Here is a 16,680-nt window from a genome sequence, read left to right as displayed (position 1 = left end):
ACGCAGTGGTGTGAACTCCAGCTTTCTTGGGCTCCACCTAGAGTGAACTGGCCAGGCTCTGGGTGACAGTGTGACGTGCAGGATGGAAGCAACCAAAGGATTGATCATCCCTCCCTGCTGCTGGCACTTTGCTGAGCTATGGTGGAAACCAGCTGCCGCATGCACTTGGTATCATCAATAGGGAAAGGCAGAGGTACCTCCAAAGGTGCTTTTAGGAAGACTGACCAGCATCTTTCTGTCTGTGGTAGGTGGGATGTCGGTCTCCTAGGGGAGACAGGAGCTGGGGGCCTGACTGTCAGGGCTATTTTGCATTTCACCCTCACAGAGCAGGGAAATGCCCCAGGACAAGCTGGGGGAGAGTACACTTTTTTGGGGGGATGTGTGCCTTGCTTTGTCCCCCTGCAAGGACCCATGGCTGGAAATGCAGCCGCACAGATGGGCAGGTGTAACGTTCTCCTGGTCCAGCCCTCGGGCGCCTGGCTACGCGTGCTGGGACCAGCCTACGCTCTTGTCCGCGCTTGGCATGGCGCGCACGAAGCACTTAAGGCCCCAAGTGGGTCGTTGCTATTTGCCTGGGAGTGTGCTTGGACACACCGCTGACGTTCAGCCACCTTGGCTGACCCACCTTGAACAAACTCGGTCCCTGGAGCAGAACCGGATCAACCAGCAAAGGCTGCCGACAGCTCCCAGGGCCCTTCTGTGGCTGTGCTCAGCCCTGCCTGGTTTTCAACAGCCTCTCTGCTCGCAGAGGTGGCCAGAGATCACACATGTCCCTCTCTGTGCCTTAATGTCAAATGAAGAGTTTAGCCTTAACAAAAGTAACTTTTAAAGCAGCACGGGAGGAAGTGCTGATTTACAGGGTCTCGGCCTTACGCCAGCTACAGCTGCAGCCTGCACCAAGTCAGCAGAACGAGACAGAGGCGCGTTAGCGCCTTACGCAGCGGTTCAGAGCTCGCGCCCGCTGCCCCCACACCAGCCACGGTCCCTTCCATTTTCACTTTCTTTTCTAACCGTTTTTTCCTTCTGTGGTAGTTTGCAGATGAGAAGCCTCAGTCTTCCCCTCTCCCTCCACCTCCTCCCCGCCCATGTGACCGAGCGCTCCCAGCACCCAGGGAGACTTCTCAGTCCCCAGGAAACCTTGATTCACTTTCTGCCCAGCTCCGCGGTAGGAGGAAGCATCTCTTCGCCTGCGGCTGTTCCGACCATGGGCAGAAGCGCAGGGCAGTACGTCTTGCTAACCTTCGCCTGTGGTGAGTGACATCCTCCATCATTTCTACCAGTAAATAAGACAGGTTTTGCATGGTTTTGTTTCTTTGCACTCCGCAAAGCGTAGCACCTAGCCGACTACAAGCTTGAGAAACAGTTTTGTTGTTGGCAACAAGGGTGCTTTTAATAAAGGCCCACGAGTAAGAAGCGAGAAGCAAATATAAACATTATATTTCTTATATTTAAAGACAGGAACGTGAACGTGAATATAAATATATTTAACTGTAGCTGCTCGTAGATTTGGTCTGATGTTCTTCATCAGACCAACTGAAAGCCTCAAGTGAGACAAGCTGAGAAAAACTAAAGAAAAACTGCTCGAGTCAATCATTTTGTTTGCACCGTGAGATGATCGGGAAAGCCAGAACAAGGCTAGGGGCTTGGGAAGGCTGGGGCAGACCAGGGCTTAGCTCAAAGGCAACTTACATCAAAGTCACCGTCAGATCCTTAACATGGCTCCGGGCAAATCTGTGCAGCTTGGTGAAGGATGTGTCCCAGCACGTTAAGTCGCCCCTCAACACCTGTAGCAGTACCGAATCTATGAGAAGAGGAAGAACAGAGAGTTATTTAATCTGTATAACGGCTAAAGCTCGCCAGTGGCATGCTACATTTCTGCGCAGCGTTTTAGCCATTAGCACGCAGGGATCACGCAGGCAGCAGCCCCCGTCCGCCTCCAGCTCTACTGCGGCAGCGCAGGGAGCGGGAAAGCAGCACAGGGACTTGGTAACAAGCAGCTCCAGCAGTATCTGTTCTGCTTTGCCATACCCTGCTCATATCTAACGTGCTCTAACACAGCCCCGAAATGTATACGCAAAAGGAGAGCAAAATTAGACTGAGGGAAAAAAAAAACATTAATAACGTAGTGGTCAGCAAGGATGCATTTGCCCAGAAAGAACTTGTTTCCCAGCTTTTTATCTATCCTTAATGGTCCCCTTAGTAGTTGTGATGTCTTGTTAAAGCTACAAAGTCAAGTCTCTCTGTGCAGGTGGGGAATTAAAAATACTGAGCGTTTAAGGGCTAAGAGCCTGATGGATTGGAGGCTTAGAAAACTCCTCGGATGGGACAGGTCAAAAATCTCGTTGAGCCAAAGCAGCCGGAGTTGGTGAAGATCTTTCCACTGGTTGTAGGAGCTGGGGCGGGTTTTTATGAAACTATTACAGAAAGGCCTCAGAAAAATAAACATGGGTATTTCCCCTGTGCAGCATAAAGGAGAACAAATCCACCAGGCTGTTGAGCTATGTGAGTGTAGAGATAGATGTGAAAGCAGGGGAAAAAAAATCCCCAGTAGTTCTTTCACCGCACAGCTCCACCACTGCAAAGGATGAAGGACGGCAGGCGGAGAAACTCCACAGGCAAATGGGGGCCCTGAGCGTTACGCTTCCCACGGCAGTGCTGGGACCCGAGCAGTCGCTTGCCCCTTTGCTGGCAGGGACTCTCACTCCTGAAATCTGCCCCACCACCATAGCGTGAAAATGGGGGCTCCAGACCCCGATGAGGGAAGGTGAGTTTCTGAGCGCTGTCCGAGCGCTTTTCTGAGCGTTTCAAGCGTTACGTGCACGGAGGCTTGCTGGCAGAAACGCGGCCCTTGGCAGTTGTAGCATGCAAATCTGAAGCCGAGGTGAACCAGGGCAATTGCAGCTCCTTTTCCCAGGAAGATCCACTGCAGGGAGCGCAAGTCCCTAGAGCAAAATGCTGCTGGTATGAAGTCTTGGGCTGGTCTCACAGAAGAAAAGAGACAGAAAGCAGCAGGACGAGGCAGAGGCTGTAACGCTGTGCTGCTCTGCGGAGCCGCGCAGAGGGCTACGGCGGGTGAGCCGCGCACATAGTCCCTCTGCCAGGCTCTGCGAAGCTGAAGGGAGACGTGACGTGGCCTCTCGGGACTCAGACGGAGGGTGGTGAGGCACTCCGGGGCCCAGCCTGCCCCTCGCACAGCAGAGGCACCAAACTACCTCTGACAGCCACCAGAAGATGAGGCAAGAGCACGGGGTGCAGCTGGGCAGCAAGCCTCACCCCTGTCTGCGGGTGGTTTTCTGGGACAACGCTGACGTGGCCAAACACCTTCTGATAAAAGAACCCAAACCAACCGGGTTAGCAGCGCGCCAGTGCCTGGCAGAGCTGCCCCCAGACCCCAAACCCCCAGGGAAAGGCAGGGGAGGCCGGAGGAGAGGTCTTGCAGGCTACCCGGCAAGCACAAACCACCAGGCACCCCAAAGGAGTTCCTGGCTTTACCCCTCAGAGCCCCTGTCCCGCTGAAAGTTTTTCTAATGAAAAGTAGTTAGGGTGAAAATTGGCCTTCTGGGCAAAAACGAGGTTTCATTTAAAAGCTGTGGGCAGTATCCAAACATTAGTGAAATCACGTTTCTCTCAATGTAAGATTTTATAAATGTTGTCAAGACAGTAATCAAAAACCAATTGGTTAACTAAAAACTGAGAAGCAGTGACTACAGACTTGCGTATATTTAAATAGGGATTGCTTCACTATTTTGAGGGGGAGGGGAAGAGTGAAATTTTCAGCCACTTCTTTTTTGTTTTTATCAGGTTGATACACTTAGATGCAACGACCTGTAGCTTGTATATAACAACCACTCTGGTTTTCCATTGATCCTGTTGACAAAAGCGTACAGAGAAGGAAATAACTTACCAACTTTTCAGCTTTGCCAGCAGGTGTGGTAAAACCTAGGCTAAACCTGAAAAAAAAAAAAAAAGAACTCAGGTATAGTACTAATTATGACATTTTTAGGTTCCTTCTGATAAAATTCATAATCAAATGGCTCTCTCATGTCATTTTATGATTTTTGCATTGTGTTGAGTTATACTTTTGTGATAGTAGCTGCACTTTCAGTCAAATATATTCCTTTCAGAACAGAGATAAAACCTAGGCAAATTTGGGAATGTGGAGTATACATCTCCCTTTCTACACTTCTCTGTCACAGCAGTCTTTGAGGGATAACTGGTGTGTGTTCAGCTCCATACATCTCTTCTCGCTCCTTTGTTTTTTATCTTGAATTTGATTCAAAACCAAACAGATTTTATTGTTCTGATCTAGTATATATGCATCCTAAAATGGAGACATCCTGTGAACTCAGCTCTTGTTGCAGATTTTGGTTCATGCCAAACAAAAATAAATAAATAAATAAAAAGAAAATAAGCTTGTGAGATTCCAATGCCATCCATTCTGAGTGTGCCCTGATTCACCCTAAAATCTGAATCTCAGCAACCTGCCTGCCATAAAACTTTGCTACTGATTCATGAAAACTTTCCTTGAGAGAACCAATTAGAATAAACTTTGCAGCCGGTATGTTGAACAGCCACACACACTGTGAAGCCATACTACTAGGAACATAAATTGTCATGGGCTTTTGGGTCCCTTCTGTCTCCAAACTGGAGAATTCCTTTCTGTTCTCCAGCTAATCTAGGCAGTAAAACATTTAACTACAGCTTAAGCTTCGTGCACATCAAGGAACACACAGATGTTAGTGATTTATGATTTCTTTTACCCTGACTTTGTTTTTACAATGGCTTGTTACATACTTACAGTCAAAGACATGTGAAAGTTGTGACCTTTGTCTATTTTACAATGTAGTTTTTCACTTTTTTTTTTCACTTGATTATTTTCATTTAGGAGCCAGATGTTTTCTTTTGCCCTCAGTTCTGCAAGGGACACATTTTTGTAAATGTTACAAGATGGAAATGCTATTTCTAGACGGGTCCAAAAAGCTATTGAATGTTGTACCCTGAAACTTGTTTTTCCTTATTGAAAGAGCGTCACTAAAGGGCCTGGTCTTTCCTCATTTGCAGCACCCCTTTGGGTATCTCCTGAAGGGAAGAACTTGAGGGTTCAAGCTGGTGTGGTTGCAACATCCCCATAGATAAAATCTGGAATCTCCCAGTCTCCCAGACTGTTCTGAGTCATTGCAAGACTGTTCCATTGCCTCACTTCTTTCATATACTAAAAGTATTTCCTCCCCCCATGCTTTGTTGGTAAGTAACCTACCACCTTCATCTGTTACACCCAGGTTTGCATTGCTTCTTCATTAGACCTTGCTAATTTGCCTATAGCAGATCTCGCCATGCTGCTGTCTGCTAGGGAACTCCTGTGCTGTGTCAGGAGTGTGCAAGATCTGCTCACACCTCCTGCAGGCTCTGCTCGCTTGCTGCTGCTTCAGCAGCAAAACCAATGTGCTGGGAACCAGGAGCCAACAAGCGTCAACAGGAGCCTGCACACTCGGAGGTGTGAAGATTAAGGAAGTGGTGAAAAGTTAAGGACTGCCCCACAGCATGTCTGCTTGCACTGTCGTGTTATGACTGGAGCCAAAAGAAAAATAAAATCTTATCACCCATCTGATAACAAAATCAGCATGGTTATGTTTTTGGTATTAACAGCAATTTTAAACAGTGAAGGTTATTAGACTACTGATCCAATTTATTTCTTTGCAGCATTTTCCTCTTGCTGGGCTGAAGTGACACAGGGGGTCGAGATGTCTCCACAAACCACATCCTTCCACTATACAGCTACTTCTGCTCAGCCACCTTCCCTCTATCATTCTTCATCCCACAGAGGCACCACATTTCATTTTAACAGCACAAGCTCTCTTATAACGACACCCATAAGCCATAGAACAACTGTGCAAACAACAGGCCAGTCTCTGGTTACAGCACCAACCCCTCACACAACAGCCCAGGCAGCAGGAACCACCACACAAGCGACCAGCCACACAGCTCTAACAGTATTAACCACAACAGCAGCAGAGACCACAGTGGCAACTGGTCACTCTACAACCAGTGCAAGAGAAACAGGTACACCTGCAGTGAAGAACACAACCATACACTTTACATCCCCAACCAGCCAAACCACAAGAACTGTGAGAGTAGCAACTACAAGAGCAGCTACAAACACAACTGGAAAGCCTACACTGCCAAAGAACCAAACGACAACCACTGCCATAACTACTACAGCCACCACCAAGACTACGGTAAAGCCCACCACAAGGTCAGCTAATCAAACAACAACAACTAAAACTCCAACAACCACAGCCATGACCAACATAACTGTTCATCCAGGAAATCAAACAACCATCCCATCTACTACAACAATGGTGAGACCCACTCTCTCACCCCAGCCTTCTCCCACCCCCACTGGCACATACACTGTTCGCAACGGAAGCATGACCTGCATCAAAGCAGCAATGGGTTTGCAACTGATGGCTCAAAATACCAAGAAGGTGAGATCAAAACACTACAAGGCTTAGCCTTGCAATAACCGTTTTCTCATTAGCCTGAATTTCTCCTGCTCCTTTTAAAGCAATTCCTAGAAGTTAGCTTGTACCACAAAAGTGAGTTTGCTACCAGTCTCAGGCCTTTTCTACACCATAGAATCTCAGCTGCTGTAGTTTGGCTTGTATACCGATGACAGTGGGACATATGGATGCTCTTTTATTTCAGCAGTGTAGCTGAAGTACCTCTTGAGCCATCCCCATTATAAATCCAAATGTTCTTGCCTGGAGTTTGAATATTTCTTAAATAGGTTGAGTATCTAATGCTGATGAAAGCAATTCATATTCCTCACACTGTCCAGAGCCAGGCAGGGAGCATGATTCCCAACCTCACCAGACCACAGGGAGACTTTTATTGTACAATTAACGTGCATGTGTGTTCAAACTAGAGGAGTGACCTGTGGATTCAGAGCCTCAAAGGTCTCCTTTCAGTCTAGAATATGGGTTGGCAGATGCTAGAGACAAACTGCAGCCTATAATGAGGAGACCAGGATAGCATGAGGAGCAGCAAATCACACCAAGACTGCAATGCCACAACAGCCAAAGTTAATCTACCGACTGCCTGCTTCTGTTCTGATCTTTCCTCTGCCTCCAGGCACACATTCCCACTGCTCCCTCTTTTTAAACTATCACTGGTGCTCATCTGACCCTGCTCTGGTATCATTTCTGTTCATTAAATGAGCAGAGCTCATTTCTTCATGTCTTTTCTGCCAGCTTAATACACTGAAACAGCTCAGTGCTGTTTCAGACAAGCACTGGTGCCAGTTTAAGAGAGGGGAATGACCCCAGCAGTCAGCAATTAGGCAGTGGCAGAGCCACCAGCCATCGGCCTGTTCTTTCAGCCACACAGAGTCTGTCTTAAAAAAAGTGATTAATGTCTGTTCCTTATTGGGCTTTCCTCTCTCCTCTTCTAAGCAGCCCTGCAATGTCTTTTTCTCTCCACAGAAGCAGATGGAGTACATGAATATCAATCCCAACATGACACAAACATCTGGAAGCTGTGGGATGCTGCAGTCTGCTCTGAACATAACTTTCAATGGAGGGTTTATAAACTTTGTCTTTGTAAAGGTAATTGGTGCATTTAGTCAGAAGGAGCGTTTAGGTTTGGGGAGCTGGAACTCAGGCTGCTTCTGATCCTTTCCCAGTGATTGCAGTGATACGCTGTCTGCTACAGGAAAAGACAATTCAGCTATCTATGATAGTTTTCTACTCTGATATGAGGTATTATTATTCCTACCCTTTCCAAGGAACTAGAATCATAGCACCATGGAGTAATTTGGGTTGGGAGAGACCTTTGGAGGTCATCTGATCCAAACCCCACTCAGAGCAGGATTAACTTCAAAATTAAATCAAGTCTTGTCTGGTGAACATTAAATTTTGATAGGTTCTTATGTTTAAACAAGGGTAAGTAAGGTGCCTTGAGATCCTTTGACAGAAAGTGGTAAGGAAGAGCAGAATTACATCTATCAATCAAGCTAAACAAAGTCTATAAATAGTCTCCCTCCAAAAATCTGGATCTCTTTTTTATACAGGTAAAAATGGAGTTGGAGGTGAGGCTAGGTCTGCCATTTGAATTGGAGCGGGATAGAGAGAGCGAGTTTGGCAGTTTGGAGAACCTGCTCAGGAACACGGTGTGTGCGCCGGCAATTCTGACTCACGCTCTCAAGTTGCTGTTATGAAAATGTGTCTCAGGGACTACCCAAAGAACGTGAAGTTAGTCATTTGCTCCCCATAGAAAAAGATTTTTCTTTTTGATGTTGTGTCTGTTGATACCACATTCCCTGCTGGGACTGCAGTGCATGTGGACTAGGTTTTGACATAAGCCAGGGTGGGTATTGCTGATATTATAACCACAAGAGAAAGTTGCAGAGAGTGCAACTACATCCTGTCTCCCTCAGACATTTACAGTATTCACACATTTGGGAAGCAGCGTGCAGTACCATTCATCTAGCAGCTAACAAAGGCTGGGTGGTTGATGCCAGTTGGGCTAAAGACAGAAGTTAGTACTGTACATAAAGTCATTAAGGGGCAACGGGATAAGGGGTGGGAGCAACATGACAGTGCTTAGATCCCATCAAGCTCTGTGAGGTGTAGCACGAATTAAAGCCATATCCTAAGCCTCTGAGGAGGGCTGATCTATGTCTTTCTGTTAATCAAGCCAAAATGACAATCTTACAGCCTGGTGTCAAGTTCTTCTAGAAGAGGACACCTCTGTATTTCCTCCCCTGATCATGGCCATGGCAAGGGCATGGCAAACTGGAACCCAATTAAGGAAAATACAAGTAGTTACCATTCATCATTCATAGTTCAGTTAGGGAGCATCAGGTCCACAGATGGCGTAATTTGACATACTTTCCATAGAAAGTCCTAGAGGTAACAGTAAATTATACCTAACCTGAATGTTTGGTCATTAATGTTAAGCAGATAATAGATTTCAATATCTTGTTTGCAGTTTATGGCAGAAAGATTTCTAAAAGCTACAGAGAAAAGAAGGGTAAAAAATCAAGAAGCTGTTTTAAAACAAAAGATTAGTTCAGACTGTGAGGGTTTGCTTTAAATGTATGCTTTTCACAAGAGTAGCATTTTCTGTACAAGGATACTTAAAAAAGGTCTGGTGATTCAAGTACCCATAAAAGCACCAGCTCTAAGCAGTGCTGAAGAGAGCGACGGGAATCTTTAGGAGGTGTTTTGATCTCTCTTGCCCTGAAAAAGGTGGCTATTGGCACAGCATTAGACAATCCACCCTTCACTTAAAGATAAGCTTCATGAGAATATCAGGGCTCGGCTCAAGGCTTCTTTGAAATATGAGTTAATAAGAAATCTGTTTGCTGCTGTTTCTGATGTGTTCAGCCCTCACAGCCTCTCTAACTTCTACACCATTGGCTTTGAACCAAGGGTACTTCATTAACTGCAGTGTTGACACTTCTCATTTTCATCAGGGAAAGATGAGCTGGATCAGGCCCCAGGCTTGCGGTGCCACAGGCGGGTACCGGGGGTGGGTGCCTGGTTCAGCAAGCTCATTTCCAAGTGCCTTTTGCAAAGAACTTGAAAAGAGGAAGTTTTGTAACCAACTCACAGTATGTGAAGTAGGAACAGGTGTTTTCCCCAAATGAAGTGATTAACTGTGACCGAACTGCCAAAGACTGGTAGTTTTTGACCTATTTGACTTAAGGATAGTGTTCAGAGCTTATTTTCTGGTGTATTTCTTTTTTTAAACTTCTTTCCTCTCTTTGAGTTGGTATTTCACAACTTTTCTATCAACTTGATCCATTCTACCTGCTTTAAAATTCTCCTGCATGATATTAAAAACGGGTACACAGGAGACATTCATGTCAGCTGTCATTTGTCCACTAACCGCAGCCACCAATCCCTGTGTGCTCATAGCTGGGATTAAAATTAATAGTAGGGCTGCTACATAAAGGCTCACATTATAACGCCAACGTTACAGCCTGGAAAAGCTGTTAAGGTTGGCTCTCCCTTTGGGACAGTCCTGGGAGGACAGCAATCAGATTGCACCAGGGTTTTACAGCACATGCAGGCAAGACACTGGAGATTTTGCTCTGAGTTGTTATACCAGGTGTTTTCCAAGTCAGCAGTCTGTAGGCATATGAAACATAGCCAGCCAGCACTGATGGTGTCAGCAGTGTGGAACTAAGCTATTTCTCTGCTATACAGAAACACCGATGTTGCTGATTCCTCATTTGCAGTGATTCCTGTTGGTAGGCAAAATGGAAAATGAGCGGTATCAGCATGGAGAGATGAACTCTCAGCTTGCTGATGACTTCTCCCTGTTCAAAATGATGATAAATACGGAAGAGGTTAGATCACTGCTGCTTGTTGCAGTTGGTGACTTGCAGATGTTGCTCACATGAAGAGTGTGTAGGCATAAAGTGCACTGCAGTGCAGAGAGTCCTAAGTACTTTTAAAGACATCAGCTGAGGCACTGCAAGCAGTCAGACCACAGGTCAGCATTGATAAATTCAGTGCAAGATTACTAATGAGAGCACTATAGGGACTTTCACAACAGACAGGTCAATAAAAATAAAATAGCCTTATCACATACCAGTTAATTGGTGCAATGTATAATATTTTGCTTAACTCCCTCCTACTTTAGATTACTGCAAGTATCACAGAAATGTCTAGCTTGAACAGGGTACTGTGTGTGCAAAGCACATCTATGTGGTCCAGTTAAACAAAACTGAGCAGAACTGGTGATGTACATGATATGGCTGCATTACACCAGCTGTAAGATGTTAGATGGAATGATGTACATCTGTTAGATGGAACGATTTAAAAGGGGAGGGGGAAGCAATACATTCAAAAGAGTTGGTTGTTGGTTCTCAAAGGTGATGCTTTAAAAAGCATTTCTTCTGAGAACCTCTTTGTGACCATTTTGCTGTGGTGAACTGTCTTTTCTTTTCACAAATACAAGGATGAAGTAGGAATAAAGATAAATCTTCTTTTGCAGAGAGTGCGACTATACTATGTCAGTACAATTGAGACCAGTTTACAGTTGTCTTCTGAAGGTCAGTGATTTTATGTTTTATCTTTATAGTGTTAATTTCATATCAGCTTATTCTTACTATGGGATTTCTTTTTCTTGCTTTCAGACTATTTCACTCTGATAGGCTTTCATATCTTTAAAACATGGAATTTTGCAAATTATGTATTTTATCAAGCTTTCAACATGCCATTCACCCAGCTTTCAAAGGAGCATATGTGTCCATGGCCCAGGATACAAGATCTTTTCATGCTTCAGCTATCTTGCACCGCTAGAAAAAACGCTTGAGCCAAATTTTTTCATAAAGTTCCATGACACTGAAATATGTTTAAAAACACGTTTAATATGTAAAGCAACAAGGGCCAGAGATGTCAAATTCCCATGACAGAGATCGTACCTCTGTTTCTACTAGAATTAGTAGTGCTGGAGACCTGAGATAAGTGTCTGTTCTGGTGAGAAACCTAACCCACTCCTGCAGACTCAAATTGTTAAAACATGATTTGAAAAGTCCCTTACCTTTTTTCTGCTTTTTAAGAACCAACCTTCAGGCTCTGATGACTTGCCCGTCAGTAATTAAAACAATTATTTCTACACGAGAGAAATGTAACAGATACGTTATGAGGAAAATCGTCCATTCTTTAGTTACATCTATTACTGCTACTCTGCCAAAGCTCTCGGGAATCCTCTGCTTTATCGCAGAAAGATTTTTGTTTCAACAGAGTTAGTCTGGATTCTTGTTTGTTATTATCTCTGTTTTTATGGCCTCCAGGTATGCTCTACTACACAGCCATACACGAGCAGCTGTTTACAACTAAGCTGGGGAATTCCTTTAAATGCGTCAGCAAGCAAGTCTTCGGCTTGCAGAAGAACTTCCAGCTACTCATTGTTAATATGCAGCTGCAGGCCTTCGATATTGTTGGTAACCAGTTTGGGAAAGGTAAGTGGAAGGGATACCTCCTCCACCCTTCTGAGATCTAATGTCAGCACTCTGGTAGCCTAAGGCATCTCCATCTGTTTGATTATCAAGATGTACACATGGTGATCTTATTACACTTAAGAAATGATGATGCACCATCACAACTTCCTAACTATCAAAAACTATCACCTGCCTGCTGCTGAATTCTCATCCTTTCCCAGGCTTTTTTAACATGGTGCTAACACGTACGAAACATGGAAAAGTATCTTTCCCCCTCCTGCCTTAAACACCTTCTTTTTCACCTTCTCATTACTGCCACCATTTTATTCCTCCCCATCAGTTTTCTCCCAGAGCAAGTGGAGGTGTGTTCCCCACCACTGCATTGGTTTCCTCTGACATATAATACGTACACCTCAGTTTAAGGTCTCTGTTCTCAGTGTTGTCAGATCTTAACTATTTTTATAAGTTCTTTATACCCACAACATCAGATAGCTGCAGCAGCAAAACTGCCAGCTAATAAGGAATACTTGTGAATACAGGATGATACTTGCAGAGCAGCTGGGTCTAGGCAGGATAAAATGTACTCCTGAGGAGCGTTTATGTATTTTATCAAAACTCCCTAGTTTCAAAAATAAATTCAGTGCTCACCCCTGCAATTTGTCTTCCCTTTAGTACAGAGCCACAAAGACAGTCATGTAGCTTAGTACTACTTCTTCCTTACACCTAACCCTGGGTTTCCTTCCACAGAAGACTGAGGCATTGTCATCTCTGTCTCTCATCCAGCTATGCAACTGGGACCAGGCCAGAACGTAGGGTTACGGACTACTGGGTGCACTGGGAAATTCCTGTGTCCCACATTATCAGTCCTCCCACAGTCTACTGCCTTATTCCTTAAGAGGTGCTCAAAAGATCCTACTCAAAGCACAGAGGTGAACTAGACAGTCCCCTGAGGTCTCAGTCTTCTTTTATTAGTTCAACATTTTGACTACTTTTCTCATTCTAAAAAGAGTGTAATGGGAAACTACATCTCGAGCTTTTAAATCTATTCATAGAATTTTTTTTTTTTTAATTCTTAAAGTTCTTAAAATCCACACTGATAATCCAATCTATGACCTTATTCTCACAAAGATTTTTTTCATATGATAAAATTGAGCTGGTACTGCTCATAGGATCTCACTTGGCCCCATGTTCCCATTTGAATTTGTACGATAAATGAGTTCAGATCTGACTTTTGTTATGGCTTTACCTCTAGCAGAGATAGAGCTTAGGAAGACTGTCTCTCTCTCTTCAAGGCCAGGCTTGTGTCTGCATATACAAAATTAAATGAGTTTTGCTCTTAACCAAAGGACTGAGAAAGCAGCTACCACTTCTGCAAGAATTTCCCCAAAGGCCGTGAAACAGTTATGAAGTGTTAATGCACATCTGTTGCATATGCAGATTTTGAAAGACAAAACCCCCAGTGAAGGAATGGCTCTGTAAAATAAGCACATCACTGGCCTCATACCCTCAGGTTTATTGAGATGGAGTTTCACTTCTGTTGCTCTAGATTTACTTATCTTTAAAAGGGAAGAAAAAGAAAAAAAACCAATGACCATTGGTTTCAAGTTCCTTACAGTCTTGTGTAGACTTCAGCAGAATTACACCAATAAAGAATGGCCTATTTGAGTCCGGAAAGCTACAAAAGTGTCTTCTGAATTATATTTCATTATATGAGAACCAAGTCCTGGAGTTCATAGCCTAAGGTTGCATTAAAGCAAAATTCACAGTTCAAGGACCTCTAGCTTTCGCAATATTCAAATGCAAATACTTTTCAGCTCACTTCTTTCTTTAACAGCAACTAACTTTTACCAAACTAAGCCTTTAAAAGGCAGCGTCTAGCAGAATGTATTTCTGTCAGTGCATCACAATAAGCCAGGCCTACCAGCTGGATCAAAAGAGAAGGGGATCTGATTTGAGGGAGAGCAGTGTGGAAGCTCTGGAGCTATGATACGATGTCATGGACACCAGATGTTCCCTAGATCAGCCACTGTGACTGCTGTAAAGATTCCCATCTGTGGAAAGCCCAAGCAAAGCTACAGTCTGTCCCAGCATAGTCACCAGAATTAGACTTAATAACAAAGACTTTCATCTTAGAGAGTTGTCAAAATCTGCCTTGGAATATGCACAGGGAATGGAAGAGTTGAGGGAGATTTGGATCTCTCTTATACCTTGGATATAAACTGCATTCACTGCTGAGTTAGGATATGCTTTGGGGTTCAGTTGATGAAACTACCCTACTCAGAGGACAGTTTGCTACTCAAATGCCACTCAAAACATCATGTTAGAGGTCTTTCTTTCCCTGGAGCCAAAGGAAAGACCATTCCTATAAATCAGGTCAAGGAGGTAGGTCTGAACCAGTTCTGGGATAATGTATTAGTGACCACTCAGAAACCTTGCCCTCACTCCCAAGCTACACTGGATGCATTGTGAATTTAAGACTGATCCTGCCAGTGCTACCTGGATAAATATTCCATTTATATCAGTGATCCAAATGGTGCACTCCCTGCATAGGCGAGGTACCTATATAATCCAATCTGGAAGATCATTTCTGAATTTGTGAGTTTACATTTAGTCAGAAGATGATCTGAAAATTGGTTTGGGTAGTGACTGGCTGAGGAAGTCAGGATTAGCCCCCTTCTATAGTTAAGAGAAATTATGTATCTTTGGATTGTTCTTAGAACATCTTTTTTTTTGAAACCTTGCTGAGGTTATCATGCATACAATAAAATTACATGAGTACTATTAAATCAACCCACTGGACTGAGTCCAAGGCTTCTATCTTCCTTACCTCTTAATGTTCCAGATCAGCAACAATTATCCACATATATGTTGAATTAAACAAGGAGAGGAATTGGAAATGTTTTTTCTTAGGAAATATTGATTAACTGTGAACCTTGCCAGGCTAATAATGTGCTAGGCTATGGGCTTCCTTCTCTGGCCTGATCCTTTTTACTAGGCAGAAGCAATTAGATGCCACATAGCAGCAAATTTTGTCCAGGCAGGATGTGTCTTGTTAATTTTTAGACTTTTACTTTGTAGTGTGATGCTCCACATCTGCTATGAGCAAGAAAGCCTCCTACTGTGCAAGTACAAATGCTAATGGTAAAACAGTTACTGTGGACATGAATGAGCAGAGTAATTTTCTAGTGAAGCATGTGGCTATTTCCAAAGAGGCAAGTATTGTTTTCTTGAGATAGGATTCATCACAGATAAAAACATACTAAGCACAGTCTAGGAAAAAAAAGGGCTTTGAGAACTTCTGGTTTGTATTTGCTAGCTTGTCTAGAATATGGATGAATAGTGTGGAAGAACAGTATTTTGCTATAACACATTCTCTGATCTCTTTTTTTTTTTTTTTTTTTTGCAGAGGAAGAATGTTTTCTTGATAGAAACAGCAAAGCAGTTCCCATTGCAGTAGGCTTGAGTATCTTGGGATTATTTGTCATTGTGCTCGTCACATTTGTGATTTCCAGAAGAAAGCCGCATAGAGGATATGAACGCATCTGAGTTGCCTTTGAACTTCCAAATGTGTGTAGCAAGTAGAGAAGTCGCAAGAATTTTTGTGACTACTTAGCAATCTCATTGCCTTGAAGCCAGATGGGATGATACCATGTGTTTAAAGCTAATGCGTATTTCTGGAAGTGATTTCTTTAAGGTGAGAAGGAGAGGACATGCACCATCTACTTTAGGCTACTTAACTTCTAATTTAGATGTAGTTCAGAGAACCAAAGTTAGGGACCTAAATTTTTCATATTACCAATAAAGAAGGCAATTCAGACTACCTAATTTAGATGCCTAAATATAGCTTAAAGCAGATAGCATGCCTATCCCCCATAAAATTCATCAGTTTTCTTAAAGATGTTCTCAGACTTACTAAAATAGATGAGTTCAATAATATGTCTTTCAAGCGAATAAATTGGAGGTTTACAGCTATAGACAACCCTGTTAAATCAGAGCTCAGTGGCAACCTTGTGGTAGCAGTGTGTACGCTAAAGTCTCAGGACAAATATGACTATGATTTCCATTCATAAGAAAGTTATTGCCAATCCTGTAAATACAAAGGTTAAGTTTAATAAGTTATTGTTATTTCCTGCTAAGGCCATTGGAGGGACACAGTGGTGATATGCGACTCTCACCCCAGAGGCAATATTTTTAAAAAAATTTCTAGTTTCCATTGACTATGTATCCAAATGGGATATGATGACCCAACTGAGGTCATATGGGGTCTGTGCCAAAGTTACTACCCATCATTATTTGTCTCAGCCCTGCTGCAAAGATGTCAGAACTTCTTACCAATAATTCTTAATCTGCAGCCTCTTAAACTGCGCATGAGAGCAATCTGACATTGGTAAGAGTTCATCTTGAAGCATCATGCTATAAACTGCATAAATCAGGAGCTGACTGATAGGCAGCTCAGATGTTTGTGCAGCAGAGCCAGGCAGGCATTTGGAGGCAATAACTCCCTCTGCCATAGCAAGCCCAGCCATCCTCACTTGTCAATCAGAGCACAGCATTCTTTTGCCACGTTTGCTGCAGAATGAGGAAAAAGGTAATGTGAGGATCTGAATGCACTGCAACACATGGGCTGGTGTTATGCATGCTAGTGGGATAGATGGAGACTGGAGTGAATTTGCTTGATTAATTCAAGGAGCTTAATATTTAGTGGTCTTGGAAGAGCTCATTCACTT

At 43.6% G+C, this 16,680-nt stretch overlaps 1 protein-coding gene across 1 annotated transcript; it reads left to right on the top strand.

Annotated features, from left to right (window-relative positions):
* Nucleotides 1–1,204: 1,204 nt before the first annotated feature.
* LAMP3 (lysosomal associated membrane protein 3) lies at nt 1,205–15,499 on the top strand. The gene is made up of 6 exons (XM_062583125.1): nt 1,205–1,250; nt 5,701–6,485; nt 7,482–7,604; nt 11,005–11,062; nt 11,807–11,974; nt 15,360–15,499. The coding sequence occupies exons 1-6, from the start codon at nt 1,205–1,207 to the stop codon at nt 15,497–15,499; spliced, it is 1,320 nt and encodes a 439-aa protein (XP_062439109.1).
* Nucleotides 15,500–16,680: the final 1,181 nt, after the last annotated feature.

This window comes from Rhea pennata, chromosome 9 (assembly GCF_028389875.1).
Source record: "Rhea pennata isolate bPtePen1 chromosome 9, bPtePen1.pri, whole genome shotgun sequence".
NCBI classification, from domain to species: Eukaryota; Metazoa; Chordata; class Aves; order Rheiformes; family Rheidae; genus Rhea; species Rhea pennata.
Note: the sequence above shows the minus strand (reverse complement) of the source record. Positions and strands in the feature narration are given on the sequence as shown.